Source organism: Rhinolophus hipposideros, assembly GCF_964194185.1.
Source record: "Rhinolophus hipposideros genome assembly, chromosome: 4".
NCBI classification, from domain to species: Eukaryota; Metazoa; Chordata; class Mammalia; order Chiroptera; family Rhinolophidae; genus Rhinolophus; species Rhinolophus hipposideros.
The window spans coordinates 102,842,183-102,862,467 of record NC_138050.1 but is presented as its reverse complement, the minus strand read 5'-3'; the positions used below and the strand labels follow the sequence as shown (position 1 = coordinate 102,862,467).

Here is a 20,285-nt window from a genome sequence, read left to right as displayed (position 1 = left end):
CGGCTGCCCCACCGGAAGCTCAGCGGCAGCTCGTTGTCTTCAGTCTAGTTGTGGAGGGCGCAGCTCACTGACCTATGTGGGAATTAAACCGGCAACCCTGTTCAGAACTCGTGCTCTAACCAGCTGAGCTATCTGCCCCCACCCCCGCCCCCGGGGTGGCTTTTAACAGCAGACATTTATTCTCTTTCAGTTCTGGAGCCTGAAGTCTGAAATCCAGGTGTTGGCAGGTCACATGCTTTCTGAAGGCCTTTGGGAAGAGTCTTTCCTTGCCTCTTCCTACCTGATATTGGCCCCAGACGTTCCCTGGCTTGGGGCAGTGTCACTCCAACCTCTGCTGCCATGTTTACATGGCCATCTTCCTTCTGTGTCTGGGGTGTCTTCATATGGCTGTTTTCTCATAAGGACACCAGATACTGGATTAGGAGCCTGCTCTACTCCAGTATGACCTCATTTTAACTAATTACACCTGCAACAGCCCTGTTTGCAAAGATCACATTCTGAGGTACTGGAAGTTAGGACTCAACATCTCTCTTTGGGGAGAGGGACACAGTTCAATCCATAACACTAGGTTAGCTTAATTTTCAAAAACATTTAGGAGCTGAGCCTTTCCCTCATATAAAATATCCCGGGGCAGGAAGCCCAGCCACCTCAGCAGTCTCCTCGCCCCTTCCCACCTGTGTGCGTTCTCTGTACACCAAGGACCTACCCCCCACCCCAACCCCTGCCTCATATCTCAAGAGATGCAGCGTGAAAAGCTATGGAACTAGATTTTCCATTCAGTTCCTTGCTCATGTAAAATCCCCTGTCTTTATAACAGGCAGCTTCAAGGAGAATACATTCTGAACATAATCTGCTTATAAAGCTTTTTTGAAAGCGGTGCATTTCCTTTGTTTACTAGTTTTAATATGAAGGAAATAGAGTCTATACTGGAAGCAAGCCTCCTCGAGTGTCACCTTAGAATTGTCACCAGCAGCCATTCACACAGAGTTAGGTGAAAAACTTACTGCAGATGGAGTGACTTTCCTCCCTCCTAAATTTGAATAACCATATAAAATGTTGGCAAACAGTCCAGCCTCTAGAATCTAACGTCCTCCCTCCTTTCATAAAAATTGGGACCATAGAAGCTCATCCTTGAACGATCGAAAGACTGGTCTAGAGCCAGTCCCACCAGCTGGGTGGCACCAGACCCACCAACAAAACCAAGTAATCCCAACAGACACTGACAGAGACTCCTGCAGCATCCTTGGGGATGGTTGCCCAGGCCCCTGGGGAGCAGGCAGCCTTGCTTATCAGTCTTTGGAAAACTGTGATCCCCCTAGCAGGGAGAAACCATTGTATTTTCAGATGGCCGAATGCTGTTGGAAGAGCAGGCTTTGGGAAAGAATACACAAAACAGCCCAAGGGAACATCCTAACTTTCACTCCATAAAAGGAGGCTTTCAATGGTCTCTGTTGATCCATATTTTTAGAAAATTGTTTTGTCTCAGCCTGCCTGACTGTAATACTGTTGCCAGAACTAGCAATGAAAGGGAGATAAACATGGTGTTGGGATGTTTTTATGCCTCCCATGAAGCCCTGGATAGTACAAATCATGCCTGACAGACTTTGATTAGCAGCTGCTCAGCTCCACTCAGGAAAGGAGTCATTTATCTGAGGCTTGTTCTCCCTTCCTAAATAAGCTAGAAATGTCCACATTGGCGGTAGTTCCTCCGGAGGAAGCCTGATCTAAGCCATCTCCTTCACACCACTGGCGACTGCTCTGTTTGCAGCCCTATGTTGGGGCGGGCGCCAGTGTGGTAGGACACAGGGGCATCCATGGGACCAACTGGGCAAGTCTGCGACTCATGCATAGGATAGCACTGGGTGGCCGCTGAACCTTTTTAAGTGTGATGTGCCCTGTGCCATTCAGAGCAGGTGCTTTCTTTTCTGTGTGACAATGTGGTGTTGCAGAAAGAACGATGGACAGAGGGACAAGACATACTAATTTCTGATTCCTTTCCTGTGACTTTGAGCATGTCACTTACTCTTGTTGAGCTGCAGCCTAGATTCGTTGATTTATTCTTCTAAAACAGCTCCACATACATGAAAACGGAAAAGAGTGGTGTGCTACACATACCTGAAACCACAGCATAAACCCCAAATATCAATGGCACGCCAACTCCATATTGGAGAAAGCATTTTTATGCAAAATACAGTAAGGCCGTCTGTGAAGTAGAATGGAAAACCCCATGACCACTCTTCAGGTAGGAATAAGGAAGCCCTGTTTCATTGGAGGGCTGATTTAAGGTATGACTCCATAAGGTATGAAGTTCAAATCTCTTGATCTTTAGGGATATTTTGATGGCAAAGTTTGAGATTATATCATCTTGAGGGTTCCTTTCAGCTCTTATATTTGGGAATTCAATTCACAAACCATAAGGCCCCTTTTCTGAATAAATGAAGGCCGACTTCCTTGGCCCGGAATTACTGACCTGCTGTACGGGCCATGGCCCCTTCCCTGCCATTTAGCCAGGACATCCCTCTACTCCCTTGACTCCCGACTTAGTCTAGTTTCATTTTCCCCACATTTGCCTCACACCTGGCCATCTCCAGGTCTGTTTTCTTCAACTGAGATGGCTACAACTACTTAGAATTCCTGATTCTACCTTCTGCTAGTTCTGGCGTTTGTTTTTTCACTTATTTTAATATGCCTCTTAGGATAATCTATTTGAAAAAGATATGAGTGACTCCATCCTGTCTGCTTATGTTGATATTTATAACACTCGGAGTATTTTGCCCCATTGTGAAATACTTTGTAATCACATTTCAGTGTATGTTGTAAAATGTTTTATATTTTTAAATATAAAAAAGCATGAGAGAGAATGTTATACTTTAAAAAAATTGAATTAAAAATTAAAAGATTTATTGAACTGACTGGAAACAAATTCTCGAGTACTTTCAAAACTTGTTTGGGACTCATCGGTAAATCACAGATGGAAAAGTAAGAAGTTTCATTTATCCTTGACATTTCCAGAGGGAAAGAAGACAAAAAAAGGAAAACTAGTATCGCTGTCTTGAAAGAAATTGCTTCCAAATTTTTGTCTGTCAGCTATTCCAGATGGCTTTACTGGTGTTTAATGGAACTTATGGTATTTTTTAAAGACCTGAGGAAAATAGGTGAGGTTTTTCTTTCCCTGATGTCCCTGACAGTGGAAGGAAAAAAATATCTTTAAATAATTGTTTTAAGTACATTGGCCACTCGTACCACCTCACTGACAGCACCCATCAAATATTTTATGGTATGTTCCTATGCTCTAACTTTTTAATGGTGAAAAAGGTGCTTCATGAAAATAATACACATCCTAAGCCAGAAAGTTAGTAGAAACCTGTGCCAAATGTCTTATATATTCTAGTTAAATATATGTGTGTATATATATATATATATGTGTGTGTGTGTGTGTGTGTATATAATTTATATATGTTATATTCAAATAATAATATAGGCTACATATATGATTATATATAGTTTTTATATATGTATGTACATGTATATGAGGTCTGACATTTAAGTTTGCGAACTCATCTTACAAAAAGTGCTACACACCTCATTGCTGAATATCACTACGGTCATTTTAGAAGTACTTGGGAAGCTATGCACTGATGCCAGCACTTAGTCCACCCTTCAAAGCAATTCTGGAACTCTGTTTCTCGAATGGCCGTCAAAACTGTCGTCATATTACCCTTGATGTCCTGAATATCATCGAAATGTCTTTCAATATTTCGTTTATCTTTGGGTAAAGACAGAAGGCATTGGGGGCCAGATCACATGAGTAGGGAGGATATTCCAATACAGTTATTTATTTACTGGCTAAAAACTCCCTCACAGACAGTGCCGTGTGAGCTGGTGCATTGTCATGATGCAAGAGCCATGAATTGTTGGCAAAAAGTTCAGGTCATTTTTGTCTAACTTTTTCACACAGGCTTTTCAGCACTTCCAAATAGTCAGCTTGGTCAACTGTGTATCCAGTTGGTACAAATTCATAATGAATTATCCCTCTGATATCAAAAAAGAATAGCAACATCGTTGCAACAAGTTCACAAAGGTAATTGTCAGACCTCGTGTGTGTGTGTGTGTGTGTGTGTGTGTGTGTGTGTGTGTGTGTCAAACAATCCTGGCAGCAGCTCTAGGATATGGATTTTATTCCTGTTTTACTGATGAGAAAATACGCCCACAAGAAAGGCCAGGAAATAACCAGGATCCCAAAGCCAGAGGGGAATGTGGTCATATTTCCCAGGCTGTGCTCTGAATCGCCCTATGACATCGTAGCAGTGTTTGTGGAAGGTGTGTGATGTTTGGTTCCCACCATCACATCCAAACCAGTTGTAAAGACCTAGATTTAAATCTAGCTTCTGCTATAGTCGTTTGTCAAGACACAAGATCCGGACAACTTCGGGCTTTAATTTTTTGGTTTGGAAGCTACGTATAAGTAATACCAGAATATCCAGAACTTAAAGAAAATGTGCCATGTCACTACACATGCTAGGTTTATTTTCATCATGACGCAGGATTTTGACTCGATACTCTCTGCATTACATTTTCATAAGTATTTTAAGTACTTTTTCCCCTTGCCTAAGAGCCGAGGCTTCCAGTGGTTCACTGCCAGGCTGCAAACCACACAGAAGCCTCCTCAGAGTCAAGCTGTAGAAAGTCTTTCACTAGCTGTTCATTCCATCACATGTAGATTTTTTAGAAAATATGCCTGACATCCTACTTTAGTATTGTCATGGGCCCCTGGTTGAAGTAATTAAGGACTTAGAAATAAATAGAATGAGAAACCATTTCTTACCCTGACATTTTTTCAGTAACGGCTTTATTGAGATATACTCACATCCCATAAAATACACCCATTTGATGTGTGCAATTCAGTGGTTTTAGAACTATTATCAGAATTTCAGATTGTGATGAAACCTCACCCCCACCCAAACCAGCACCCCCAATCTTCCCTCCAGTCGCTGGCAGCCAGTAATCTGCTTTCTGTCTCTATGGGTTTCATGTAAATGGATCACATAGTATGTGACCTTTTGTTACAAGCTTCTTTCATTAGCGTAATGTTTTCAGGGTTCATCCACCTTATAGCACGTGTCAGTGCTTCATTCTGTCCATGTAAGAAACATCCAAACCTGTAGAGAATTTTTATAAGTTTATTTGAACCAAACTGACGGCATATGCTGGGAAGCAAGATGTCCAATGCTTCCTATACTGACACTGTTTTTGGAAGTCAAGTAGAAATGAATGAAGAAGGTTTGGAAGCACAGAAGCAGCCATGCTTGGGCATTTGATGTTGGTGAAAGGCACGTGTGGGAGAGAGGTGTGGTTCTGCCTCCATGTGTGGGTGTGTCAGAACTGAAGCAGGCTCCTAGAATGGAGCACGCAGGGAAGCTGCAGGAAGGGCCCTGGGAGCTCATCACCCCTTTAGAAGCTCTCCTCTGAGCTCTCCTCTGTCCTGGCTGCACCCATGATGTTAGGATAGCAGGACTAGACAGGGAATATTCTCACCCACATTCTTTGCCTTTCCCTGGGCGTATCCTGAACCACCTGCACGGCACCCTCACTGTCATGTGTGGACCATCTCCTGGAATGTCTCCCTCGCACTGGGCAACTGGCACACGTGCTCAGACCATCACATCACCCCTGAGGGGTCCACACTGACCTTGAGGGAAAAGCTGTGACTCAGTTACTGACCTGCCGGAGGCCACCAGCCACCTGAGCAGAGCCTGGCCCCACAGGGCAGGGCCTCTGGCCCCCAAACCTTCTGCCCTGTCCCCACAGCAGGCATCCCCATCAGGACCCCGCTTGAGTTCAAACCTAGCCAGGGCCCTTATTCAGACTCTGTGGCTTTAGATACCAGTTTTAAAAGAATAAATGTTTTCTGCAGGCACATGAAAAGATTCATTCTCTAGTCCCTTTCTCCCCAACTTACAGCCCAGCCTCTCTTTTCTTCCAGGGGAATTTGGTTGCTCACATCCCACTAGTTCCCTGCTCAGCCAGGCCCTCCCCTGGGCCCCCAGCCATGGGTCTGCTTGTATCAGCCCGATAAACAAAGTGTTTCCTCATATACTGTGCATGGAGCTAGGACAGCCGGGGTCCACTATCATCGCCATTCAGACAGGACACAGCCCCCAAATCTCTCCAGTTCTTGCAGGAGGCTTCGTTGCAGGAGCTACTCTGTCTGTGCCCGCCGTCCCATTCCCCAGGGCCTGGTGTCAGCTCCCTCAGGGTCTCGGAGGATGGCACGGTGAGCCACCTGGCAAATCCCTCCACAAGACTGAGGGGGAGGGAGCCAGGAGTTAGTGCTTTAGCAGGAAGCAAAGCCAAGCCCAGAGGTGGCTGGGGGGCAGTCTCGTTTATGATGCAATGTGTCAGGATGTGTGACCTGGAGACTTCACGCCATGACGTGTGCCCACAATGCCAGCAGCAGTCCTGCTGGTGGGCTGCTTAGTCCCTGTTGTATAACTAAAACTAAACGGTTAGAGTGTTCCTTCCCTTTCTTCCTCGTTTCATAAGAGGGAAGCCACTCCTGTGCGCTCTGCACCGTGCTGAGACACTCTGCCTAATCCTCTCAACAGCTCAGGGAAGAAGCCCTGGCGGATCCGTTTTATGGATGGAACTCTTGGGGTTCAAGTTTATGAGACTTGCTCCATCGGTATCGAGCAGTAACAGACCCAATATTCAAATACAGGACTCCGACTCCACAGCCCTCGTTCCTTACAGTTTACCTCTGGAATATTTCCCTGAGTGAAGGTAACCACAGTTTGCCAACGTGAACTGACCGAAGTCTGCTTTGGACTCGTTGCATTTTCAAAGCAGAGGCGAGCAGACATCAGCATTTGCAGTGTTAATGTACTTATAACTGGGTTTTTTGATTTGCTTTTACCTTGTCTGGTCAGGCCTTCTCTGACAGGATATTGTTGGAGCCTAACCCGGCTCCCAGAAAGCTTCCATGTGGAAGTGTGATGATTATGTTAGCTCTTGTTTTCTTATTTAGGGCATCTCAGGAGTGATTTGTGTTATAGAAAACATCAGTGATCCTTAAGAGAAAATCTGGGCACTGAAAACTCTGAGCTGAGTGGCTGGGCCATGCTGCAACTTTTTATGTTGTTTTCATTCCGTGCCTTCTTGTGAAGCTCTTACTGGTATTTCCGGGTCAGAGAGCTATAGCAAGTGGACCCTATTTTGGGTTGTAGGGTGGTTGTTTGAGAAATGTTGTTTGCATGGCTGATATGACTTGGGCTTAGAGGTTTTCATTGCTCTGTATAAGTCACATGTGTGTAAATGTGTATCTATATCACTTTCAGGTGGATGGCATCCAATTTATTGCCACCAAAGCTGTAGAGACACAGCTCTGGCTTCTGCATCTACCTTCTTTCACTGGCTCATAGTTCTGTGTAGACCATTGGGAAGAGGGAAGGAAAGGGGTTGGAGTATGAATAATGAAAAGAAACTTCATATGTCCTGATGTTTGAAAGCTACTGTGAAAAACGTCCCTCCCCACCCCCCAAAAAATAAACCATAGATTGATGGATCAATAGAGGAATAGGAAAATAGATAGCTATTTGATAAAGCAAATTTAAAAAATCTGTTAATTATAGAACTTACGTGGTTGGTATGTGGGAGTTCATGATACAATTCTTCCAACTTTTCTATAAGTTTGAAATATTTCATAATATAATGTTTGAGGGGGAAAAAGAAGACATGTCATAATTCTTAGCTGTAGAGTATGTGGTCAGTTCCAGAAAATATATTTATTGTGAAGATGTGAGCAAGTAATAAGTTGGAGCACTCGGCTTTTGACTAGGTAGTGTGTGTGTGTGTGTGTGTGTGTGTGTGTGTGTGTTTTGAATTGGTGTGCCCCTGTAGCTGCTAAAGATGAAGCGGAAACTGGCAGGTGTAACAGAATGAGATGTCCGCAAAGCTAACACCTTGGCCTCAGTGGTACAATATCATGACAATATTGACACAAAACTATTTACTGAGCCCCTGTCTTATGCCAAGCACTGAACTGGGCACTTATTAAGCCTTTTCTTTATTTCTAATAACAATGCTAAAGATATCGGCACCATGAGTCCTGATTTTATTTTATAAATGAACAGTCTAAGCTCAGAGAAGTCAAAACACACTGCTCCACGTCACACATCTGGCTAGGTAGCGTCAGGATTCGAAGCTGAGCTGAGCAGCATCAAAGCGCTCTGTCCACCAGCCCCTCGCTGCCACACGTGTGGTCTCAGGCAGCTCCCTGGGCTTCGCCAGGCACCGGTCCAAAATGCCAGAGGTCTACCCCTGCCCAGAGCTGCAGAACTGGAATCTGCATTTCGACAAGCCCCAGCTGTGTTGGTGGAGGTTGGTCTAAGAAGGGCTGTCCAGAACCACGCTGCCCTGGAAGTGTGGGACCATGTCTCTGTTTTGCCCCCCATGGGACACCACAGTCAGGGGAGGCTGGCCCTGACTGATCCCAGAGGTGCAGCTGCCATTCTGCGCTTCAGTAGCTTCCTTCCTAGGAGTGCGTCTCAGAGGGAACACAGTGAACCAGGCGTCCCAGCACCGAGCATGAATCTGGAGCCCCGAGTCGGCCCAGCTCTGCCTTGTGGACAGAATCAAAGTTCTGTACAGATTCGGGAGTTTCTTACGTGGACAGCCTCTGGTTATCCACTCGATGACACTCACATCTCCCCACTGACCGGTCACTCCATTCCTTCATCTACCAAGAGGGGACATGAGTTGTGACTCTGCCTGCCTCACAGAAAAGCCAAAAGTGCGTTTAAAAGTAAAAGAAAAAACAAAACAGAGCAGACAAAATGTTGTTATCCTTGTAGGAGTGTATGAATTCTTTGCCTCCGTACAAAGGTCATCAGGCTCATGTGGCACTTTGATTTGTGACTGCGGAGGTTTGCATGGCTGATATGCCCGTTTGGGCAAGAGCTCATTGCTCACAGTTCCAGGAATGTCCTTGCTGGAGCCCTCTCTGCATTCCATCTAAGAAGAGGACCTTCTCTGAGAGAGGAGGACTCGAATTCAGGCAAGTACGTACACGTTGGCTTGAACCAAATCCAACGCCTCGCCCCACGTGCTGCACTGAGTCCAGAGTTTAACAATTGGGACCATCCATTGGACTCTTGAGTGCCCACCTCTCTACATACACTATCTCATTTAATCTTTGCAACAACCCTGAGAGGTAGGCATTTACCCATTTTACAGATAAGGAAAACTGAGACGTAAAGAAGTGAAGTGGTGGGACTGAGGTGCTCTTAACTACCAGGGTTGGAAGATATGGCTTTCAATCAGATGTAATTTACCAAAAAAAGTCATATCGAAGTTGCAAAATCTCCCCCCAAAGTTTCATTGTTTGAAACAACTTTATTTTTTTCTGCCGGTGATTGCCTATGACTCTGGAAAGAACAAAGATGACAAGTCACTCCTGGCTAGAATTAGCTTGTGAAGCTTTTGCTCTGAGCTAAGAAGCAGGTATTCTGGCGGCTAACACACTGTCCATCTTGTAAACAATAATGTAAGCAGAGCCACTTTAAAATGGAGGCAGAACTGCCATCCCAGAGGAACTGCCTGGCACGTCTGATGCCACCAACCTTGGAATGTTAAAACAGGACAAAATAAACTTTGATTTGGACCTAAGCCACCTTGTTTCCCAAAGAACTGTTTGCAAAGATAACAAGAAAGCAGTTATTATGACTACAGGACTACAAGTTAAAAACAGTACTTAGAATTAACATCACTGTGTTACGTTATCTGCACCAATAGAAGCACCTTCCTTCTGTGGATGTAACTGTTCTCCTTCCCTTTCTCATAAATTCCCTTTGCCTTTCTTTGTCTCCCAATAGGAACACTATTTGAGCTTCTGCCTGAATGAATGATTTCCAAATAGCTATTCTTACTGATCTCATGTAAACGCTTGTTTGCCTCTCACTTGGAATGGCTTTTTTATTTTTAGGTTAACAGTTGTTTGTGTGTCTTCTGGAAAAAGAGAAGAAATGGGAATCAACGAGTCATTTAGGAAAACACTTTAAGGAAACCTAAAGCATGTTCTCTTCTGCAGGATATTTTCAGCAAAGAAACAGTCTTGTAATTCGTGAAATCACTTTTGATAGTTCCGAAACGATGATCCCCCTGTTTCATGTTGTGGTGTTAGGACAGATGTGCATTCCTTGGTTACACTTCTGGGGATGAAGATAACTTCTCATCTTTATGTCTCAGTGTGCTCTTTGTGTGCTGGCACTCACATCTGGTTCCCATCCCAACGGCACCCAGGGAAGGCGGACTCTGTAGGGTTCCCCAGAGCCTTGCCTTTGGTTCCAGGCAGCAGTAGAGTCACTCCTGGAGAAGGGGTGACTTGAAGTCTCTCTTGACCTTCTGCCCCATTCGTCCTTCTCCATCTATATTCAGGGTTCAGTGTATGCGGGGGCGTGGGAGGTCGGCCCAGAGCTGGACGGTGAACCCTTGGCGACTTGGGAGGCATTTCAGGGTGGGTCAGGAGCGCTGGCAGAGGGCTCAGACCTGCAGATACGTCCCTGCAGCTGCCACTTAGTGGTTTCATGAGCATGAGCCTGCTTCCCTAGGCTTTCGTTTCCTCCACTGCCAAGTGAAGGCAGTTACATGTTTTATACCATCTGTTATATAACTATTATATAATCATCTGTATTCTGAGGTGCTTGTAAATACCAAATAAGTAACATTACTTACTACTTAGTATTTAACAAACACCTGAACCTCTGAGTTGGAAGCATGTGACCATACGAGGTCAGACAATTAAATTTGTGAACTCATCCTAGAAAAAGTGCTCCACACCTCATTGCTGAATATCACTACAGTCACCTTCGAAGTCCTCCCCTTGGGAAGCTATGCACCGATGCCAGCGCCTAGTCCACCCTTCAAAGCAATTTTGGAACTCTCTTTCTAGAATGACCATCAGAGCTGTCGTCATATTACCCTTTATGTGCTGAATGTCATCAAAATGTCTTCCTTTCAACATTTCCTTTATCTTCAGGTAAAGAGAGAAGTCATTGGGGGCCAGATCAGGTGAGCAGGGAGGATGTTCCAATCCAGTTATTTATTTACTGGCTAAAAACTCCCTCAGAGACAGTGCCGTGTGAGCTGGTGCATTGTCGTGATGCAAGAGTCAGGAATTGGTGAAAAGTTCAGTTCATCTAACTTTTTCACGCAGCCTTTTCAGCACTTCCAAATAGTAAATTGGTTAATGTCTGTCCAGTGGGTATAAATTTATAATAAATAATCCCTCTGATATCAAAAAAAAAGTTAGCAACAGCATTGCAACGAGTTCGCAACTTAACTGTCAGACAACACATAGCAGAGTTTCTGGCCTTCCAGAAGATATAATCCTTACAAATAACTACAGGGCCAAGTGGTAAGCCCCAAATTAATGTTACAGAGTGCATCTCAATAGGAGCTCATGAGAAGGGGTAAAACCTGGAGCTCGCTGCTGGAGCGGTCATGGCAGGCTACCTGTGGCGGCTTCTAGATTTTCACAGTTGGTATTTTCATGAGAGTGTCTGAGTATAAGGTAAGGAGTGAGAGTATCTCAGACAGAGAAAATGGATTCAGCTTTCAGAGATGAAAAGTGCAAGGCATTCAAAGAACCGGAAATGGATGCAGTAACCAGGGATCCCCGTTCAGAAATGCCAGGGCCACTTAACAGGACTGTCATGACTCTAGTGAGCGTAGGCTCAGTACTGGCACATCTTTCAGTTATTCAAGAGATATAAGAAACCCGGATTTGTAGGAAAAGTTCTACGTAGTAAAACATGATGATGGTCAAATCCCACATGACCTTGGAGTGGACTTCTCTAAGCTTTGGGATGATAACAGGTGGAAAAGAGCCCTGGGCCAGGACCTGAGGGACCTGGGATTGATCTGGGCTTTGTGTTCTTGGACAAGCCTCTTCCATCTGTGGACAGAAAAGGGGCCACAGGTTAAACCTGACAAGCTCAGGAGTCTGAAAATAACCACATAGGATGGCGTGAACATAAACATTCCTAACTAAGGCGGGCCATGGCGGGAAGTCACATCCTTGGCCTGTAGCTTTCTTGGCAAAGGTCAGTCTTTACCTTAAATGAGCCTATCTGTCTCTTTTTGCATCTAAGCTAACATACCCTCGGAATGTCAGAGTAATCCCTTTCCCAACCCCCTACGGGGCACAACCCACTATACCAGAGCAGGAAACTACAAAAATCCCTCATTGTTTCTTGTTCCCCAAATACCATCTCTAAGTGCTGTAAAATGCTATTAGCTATCCTGTACCCACCAATGTAAAAAAAGTATGTGTGTCTCCATTTTGCTTTTTATCCAATCCCAGAGATTTCCCCGCTTTGCCTTTTCCCACCCCCTTAATCTACAACCAGTGGATTTCATGTAACATTCCTCTTTTGATTCTAATGTATAAAATAAGTTGCAAAGCAGCCATTTTCCGGAGCATTTTCTCAATCCATTGAGAGACTTTGCTCCCCTGTAGTTGTTGTCAGTTTGGCTCAAATAAACTCTTATAAGCTTTCTCTTAGGCTGGATGTTTTTTCATTGACACATCCTCTGTGTCTCAGTTTCCAAAAAGCACTTTGAAAGAAAATGTGGTTTACGAGAGAGAGAGAGAGAGAGAGAGAGAGAGAGAGAGAGAGAGAGAGAGAGAGAGACTAACCTAACCTCGTCCTTATAAAATACTTAAGTGGTTTCCTCCTTATTGTGCTTTCAAGGTTTGAAGAGTTATAATAGTGACCCTTGCTTGCTCGTTCACTCCCCACCAATGGATTTATTTTGTTACATTTTTGTAAAGGGACCATTATCTAGGGCTGAAAAGGGACAAATATCGCATACATAAATTAGCATATGGAGACTTGGGAATGGAAAAGTGCCAACACCTTCCAAAGAGACATCCAGATAATAGGCTACAAGACTGAGCAGTTTTCATGAGAAAAGTAAAGAAAACAATTTCCCTCAGTGCTTGCCACAGAAAGGAAGATAAAGGAACTGGAGGAAGGATAAAAGTACCCCCAAAACATAAAAGATGCATTGATGAGAAACGCTGGTGCGATCACTGAAAGGGCGATAGGTGGAAAAAGTCACACTGTTAAAAAAAAAAAAAAAAGAAAGAAAAAGCACTGTGGAAAAAGAATGGGGCAAAGTCATGGAGAAAAGTGAGATCACATGAACACTTTGAAGAGTGGCCTGGAAAAAATAAGGCTTTCTGAGTATAACAGGAGGACTCTATTCTTACTACCTGTGGAGAGTAATTGGCATTAGCTGACAGAGGTTTCTGTTGCCTTTTTGGCAGGAGCCTAATTATTATGTTAATATGTTGCTGGGCTAAGTGTTAAGTAGTTTGAATAGAAAGTGTTTTGCAGGAGGGAAAATTCCCAGCATCAGGTTGTTACTTTGACCACTGAGCTCTTTACAAAGTTCAGACTTCATACGCCAATTCTAAGAAATTATTAGTATCATGGCAGATACTTCCAGCATTGTGCAAAACGAATAGAGTTTCCACTAGAGACTCTCTCCCCGTGGGTGGCTGACAGGCAGGCAAAGCATATGCGGCATAGTAACCCACGTGGAACTAAGGCAGACCTCATCTAACATAGCATACCTGCACAGCTCCCAAGCGCCCGCCCATCTCAGTGCCCTCTAGGCCATCTCTTCTCCCTTAGCACTAGCTTCTCCTTGGAGGTCATTCCACTGACCTGGCTCTTCAAATATTTAATTGTCTGGTACAGAGTGAGGCCAAAACCCTAGGGTACTCAGTTTGAAATGGCCTAATAATCAATGCATTATGCAATTTTTTAAAGAATTATTGAGTCATTTGTTGGATTATGTTTTTTTTCCTTTTTAGGAGGCAGCATCTCCCCGAATTCCTAAGACCTCCTAGAAAATGATCTTCCTCATGATCTACTGCATCTGATAGCTGATTTCAGCTGCTTACATACGGGATGAAAACTAAAGATTGAACTAATTACACTAGCTTGTGATTTACCCATGATCCCCAAGAGGTTGCAGTCTTGAGGATTACAAAAATAGATTGCTTCTTATTTGCAGATGAGCCTGTAGCTGCAAATGATCTCACACCTCCTCCAGCCATCCTGGGTTCCCACCTTCCTCAGGTTCTTTCCTAACTGCACAGCGTCTTTCTTCGCTTCCACTCCTATATTCAGTCTTTGCCAAAAGTTCGACAATGTGACTTTTTTTCATGATATCATTTATGGCCGTGACACAGGAATTTGGTTAAAATCCCACATTCCTGAGCCCATGTAGTAACCATAAGCTTTACAAATCTAATAAAGAAAATCCATGCAAATAATAGAAAAGCTTTTGAGTCAGAAGATTCTAATTGAGCCGTTTACTTCCCAGCAGCAAATTTATCAACTAGGGCTATCTAAACTCTTTAGGTCACTAAGGTATCATTTGGGCAACACTTCTGATTCCGGAATACTCTCTAAGCCCTATTTCAGCATACAGTATATCACTGAAAGAATTCCCGCCTAAGAAAAAGTCTTATAAGAGTTTGAGTCAAACTGATGACAATTGCCAAGAAGCAAACTACAATATTAGTACTTAAGTATAAAGGATAAAATACTAGTCGACTCCAATCTAAGGTCAGTTAGCTCACATTTGAAATGCCTCCTCTGAAATCCACACGCCACAAGAGGTTAATTAGTATAACTTCGCCAACCAGAGATCACACTACAGAGGTGGTTAATACAAAGCCTTCTAATATTACTATCTATATTTACCCCAAGGTTTAATAATTAGAGTAAGTTGTGTTAGAGATCATTTGTAATTGAGCAAATGGATGATGGTCAAGTACTGGTGTGGGGACAGAGCCAGGCGTGCAGTTTCCAGGCTCTTGCCTCATGTGGAAAGGTGTTCACTCAGGTAGTAAATGGCCATCAACTGTAATTGGATGGCCATCAGCTGTGTCTAGTTGGCCATCAGCTGCAACCAGTGAGCCATTGGCCACTAATGTAACTGCCATGGCTACGCTAGCTGCAAATGGGGTTAGCAAGAAGATGGTGGCTGAGCTAGAAAGAGCTGATTGCAGTGAGCACAGCGGATTGCTGCTAGCAAGTGGGTTGATTGGCAAAGAGAAGTGGACGGCAAGTTGCGGATAGTGTGGCTACTACTTCCTGTGTCTCCAACCTAGCCGCCAGCGAGACTATAGTAGTATGACTCCCCTATCTATGGCTCGGTGGGTGTTCCTTTTTGGCCTCACCATGTCCTGCGTTCTTAGTGGGGAGTGGGAGCTGAGACCCCGCATGATACCCTGCACGACACTGGGGTAGGATAAGAAGATGTGTATCAGCCCCTCTGCCTTTGCCCAATTTGGGAATGTACCAGGATGTGTCGGTTCATGGGGGTGTCTCTCCATACTGCTCAGCATAGTGGTTGGGGTTGGGGGTGGGGAGCGCCCCTCCTTTCATGTCCATGAGAAAGCTATTTGTATGGGTTACAACTACTGGGCTTACCTATCAGGATGGGGGGAGAAAGACCAGAGGGGGACAGGAAGGGACTGAATGCAGAAATATTGAAGGTCCCCTCTGGATACATTTGGGGTCCTGTCATTCCAGCTCTACATTACCATGTTAGTGGGTTTTCTCATTTAAGGGGCTCCCTCATTTGGCACCTCTTAAGTCACAGTCAGTCACTCAGGCAGGAATGGTGTTCTCACCCCTCAGACTGGCCATGCGTTATTCCTCCTGCCCAGCACACCTGGGGGCCTCGCGGGTGATGATAATACATGCTGTTTGACCTGACAACATGTTACTCTCAGATTAGCCCTCAGATTCAATGGTGAGCGCTGAAGTCTCATTCACCTTCTCATAAAACTACGGAGTGCATTACGTACTCTTTGATGCAAAACTGAAGACTCCCCACTGGAAAGCTGTCAGCTCAGAGCAGCCCCCATGATAACTTAATTTCTGTTCAAATAAAACCGTCACTTTCTTCAGCCTAATCATCAAACCTGTTGGTCTTAGCTGCAAGGAGGACTTAGACTACACTCAGTGTCTGCCTTCCAGGGTATTTCTGAGACAAGTGTATGCTCCGTTTTTCAGCTTCTCAACAGGGCTTTACAGCAGGTGCTGCGAACATCAGTGTGCCAAAGTGCTTCATGAAAATCTGTCTGTTCTTGCTACCCCTGGTAAAATCCAATGGTAAAATCCTATTTTGATTATTAAATTGGGAAACAATCTAATGAATGAGGAAGCATAACCTATTAGGCACTACTGCTTGCTCTTGAATTTCTTGTTTACATGGATTGATGGTGGAATTGGTTGGCTTTTTACAAGAGTAATCCAGGGCTACTGGATTGCATTTCCTAAACAGGATTTGCAAGGCTTTTAATGCTTTAAAAAGCAAAATTGGAACTAAACTGAGCTGTCAAGGTTTTCTTCTCTCTCTCTCTCTCTCTCTCTCTCTCTCTCTCTCTCTCTCTCTCTCTCTCTCTTTCCTTTTAAGCAGAGTTGAAATTGTTCTTGGAATCAAATTAACCTTAGATTGTTTGAGGAGGCTGTGGCTGGTGCCTTCCGAAAAGCAGGCTCCTTTGTTATATTGTTAATGTTGATCCCCCCCACACACACACACCTTTATCTAGGGACGCAGAGGGTACCTGTTAAGCCCCTTGTCTTATCTCTCCGCAGGCTTGTTGGTTGGTGCTGGCTGTGCCCTCTACCCCTTGGGCTGGGATAGCGAGGAAGTCCGACAGACTTGTGGCTACATTTCCGGCCAGTTTGACCTGGGTAAGTTGGCACTCCGTTTAGAAAAGAACCTATCTGATCTTTCATAGAAACAGAAGCTGGAACAGGGATGTGGAAGAAAAACAGATACGGATCATGCAGCCAAGCAGTCACGTGTAACAGGACCCATACATTCGTCTATCCTCCTTAGTGAAGAGTTACCGTTTGCCTGAACTGTGTGAAGTAGTGTAGATACAAGGAAAAGAAATGACCCTTGTTCTGAAGAGTTTATATTTATTAATTCATCCAAAACCATATATTTAGTACTCATTGCATGTGCTAAAAATAACTATGGAATTCACAGTCTATCTGATAAGAAAAAGCAAACAGAACTATCAACAAAGTGACAGTAAGGGCTAAGGAATCTAAAGCGATTTCACTTCAGGGCAATAGACAACTTTGGAAGGGACAAGAATCAGCTGGGTTTTGAAGAAAGTGATGTGTGGCGATTATCTGACAGTAGATGGAAGCACCTTGCAGGTAAGGATTCTGGGAGGAGGCAGGGATGAGAAAAGCTCACCAGGAGACCACAGAGACTCCATGATTACATGGGGGGGAGTTCGCACATTGATAAGGACTTGTGAGTTTCTCTGTGTACTAATCAGAAAATTGCAGATATTTTTCACTTGTAGATATAGTATGCTACTCAGCAATTTATCATTTTTTTGCATACTACTGCATGGTTTTCACCATTATAAGTTGTAATGATGAGATAATATTTCACTTGGTTGATAAACCTACATTTACTTTACCACTTCCTTATTTCTTTCTAGTTGGGCATTTATAGTCTATTCCAGTTTCTGTTATTTAAAGACATGGTATAATAAGTAGTTTAATGAATATATGTCTTTTCCTTATTGACTTATGTTCTGAGGATGTTTTTCTACAATTAGTGTTACTAAACCAAAGATTATGGACCCATAAAATACTTATTGCCAAATGATAGAACACATAATTTCCCCTAATATATGGATAGACAGATTAAGTTTTTGAGAATTAGTGCCTAAGGAGTTATTCACTTAAACATCTCCTCTTCTCATTAAATATTTCACTCTTAGAAGAAAAATTTTGAGAGAATTGGTTTAATGGCAGTATTGCTATATCCCATATTATTTAAAAAGATTTTTATGTTAGAACATCTATGAAAAAAAGTTTTATTAGATACTGAAAAAAATGGATGGATGTGATACCACATCAGAGGTCTGCGAATTTGAAAATGAAGCAATCAATCTTTGTTTGGCTCGATGGATAACAAACACCCTGCTTCCCTCAAAATAACATGGGCTCTCTTGGGAGAGAAGATGGTACTTGAGATACCACCTAATTTGCATGAGCAGAAAATAAGAGATTTCCCTCTGCCCGTTCTTCCCTTCTGATGATGAGACTTCCTTAAATCGGGATTCGTTTGTGGTTGCCATAAATGAACAGAAGGGGAAAATGCTGGCACAAGTTGACTATTAGTGTTTTGTTTTGTTTTTGTTTTTGCTTGTTTTTTTGGAAAGCAAACTGTGTCCAGGGGAGGTATTTTAACATAGCGTTTGGCATTTTTCTTCCTCTGGTGTTTGAGGCATTCTTGGCTGTTTCACACAGGCCTAAACTTGATTAGAATACTCTTCTTGCTGATCTCTTGTTACTCTGTGTCACTACACTAATTAGCGGGTTATAATGAAAGGCAGGTCTTGTTTGCATTTTCATTACTGCACCCCCTGTTCCCTAACTTCTCAGCATTTTGGATTAAAAATGTGGATGTCAACCTTAAACTTAAAAACAAAACAAAACTCTTATCTTTTTACTAGTGGTAATAATTTCATATGTTCTTAAACTCACTAAAGCCATTTTAACAATTTAAAAACTATAGTGTCCTTCTAATTTTTGCCTTTTTATTATTAAATTTTCCTTAGATTGCATAATGAGAAGGAAAAAGACAAAAACTGGCCTCAGTTACAGATAAAATGAGTTCTAAGTCCCCTGAAGAAGTCCTTTGAATGTAGCGAGTTGGATTTCTCCTGGACTCTTAATTTGTGCAGACTCTGCTATCTTTGCTTTGGGAAGGCCTGAAGAAGCCATGGCTAGACATAGCGTTACCCCCAGCCCACCAAATTGCCTGTGCTTTAGATCTTTAAAGAATTGTTACTGTCCCCCTGAACACTGAGGAAGGCTGACCTTCAGTGAATGAGTGACGTGACACATGATGGAGGGAGCTTGGGAGGGAACCTAGGACTGGGGTTGGCAGCCACAGCATGTGTGGGAGAGGAAGCGTTCTCAATAAGGACAGCTCCGTGGCCCATTCCTGGTGGCGTACCCACGGCTTGCTGCGGTCACACCTGCTGCTGCCACTTCTGACAATCTGAGCTCTTTTCTGCCTCCTCCCAAAGGAGATAGTGTGTGGGCACATCATCCTCCCAAAGGCTGGGAAATGTTAGTGTCTGTGGAATATGGGCCGCTTGCTTGGTGTGCCATCATCGAAATGTTGTCACTCTCTCTGGAGCACATTCTGGAAGACATCATTGCTTTTGTTCCCAAGCGAGAGATTGTTGGAGGAGTGTGTTCATTCAGTTATTCAGCCAACAGATCTTTATGGGGTGCTTCCAAATGCCAGGCCCTGGGTTGGGTCCTCGGGATATGGTGCCCCAAGGAATTTAAAAAGACACTATTCACTGCTTTCAGGAAACTTAGAAACTAGCAGGAGAGGCAGATATTTAAGAAGATAATCTACCTGGGAAGTGTGTCAGAAAGGAGAAGGTTGGCACTGTGGTTGCGTGGCCAATGCTATTCCATTCTCGTTGGTGAGTCTAAACCCGGGCTTGGCAAACGTTCCTGTAAGAAACAGGTAGTAAAAAAAGACATGGGAGAGAGGAGAAAAATGGCGGCGTGAGGTGAGCCTCTGTAACGCTCCCCTGGAATTTACAACGAATCGGACAACAATAACTCCACAAAGGAATCCCTGCACAGCAGACAGGCAAGACGAAGAGGCCGACTACTGAATTCACCTCCAGGTGGGTGAATCGCGCGAGCGGGGGAGGAGGGAGAGAAGAAGTGCGGAGACGGAGCCGCGAGGGCGCAGGACACAGACCTAGCTCAGTGCTCGGAGCCCGCAGCGCCCGGATCTTACGCTGCTGCGGGAGAGGGAAGGACTCGGACTGCTAGGGCTCCGCTTACGGCCCACAGGGCTGAGGGGGCAGCATACAAAACCGCTGAACCCAACGCTCGCTCACGGCAGACCTCGGGGCAAAGACTGAGGGAAGAGGGCTGAAATCGGTGGTTTAAGCCCTCACTGCCGAGCGGAGAACGGAAGCCTTAGGCACGGAGACTAGCCGCCCCCTCCCTACCCTCCCAGAGCTCGCCCCGCCCCCACCTGCCCGGTGCTAGAAGCGATAAAGTAGCAGTGTCCGATCAAAGGACAGAATATTTGCTGCTCTGAGAACTGTGGACCGCAGACACAGATTCGCAGCTCAACTAGTTCCGGCAAAGGGGAGGGAGCTGTGGAAGCAGGACTGGCTGAGGTGG

The 20,285-nt window shown here is 44.2% G+C and overlaps 1 protein-coding gene across 1 annotated transcript in view; it reads left to right on the top strand.

Moving 5' to 3' along the window:
• LHFPL6 (LHFPL tetraspan subfamily member 6) overlaps window positions 1-20,285 on the top strand; it is a 224,180-nt gene that overhangs the window by 178,937 nt on the left and 24,958 nt on the right. Inside the window, exon 3 of the mRNA XM_081047115.1 lies at window positions 16,683-16,781. Coding sequence (XP_080903241.1) covers window positions 16,683-16,781 — 99 coding nt within the window. The remainder of the gene's footprint in view (window positions 1-16,682; window positions 16,782-20,285) is intronic.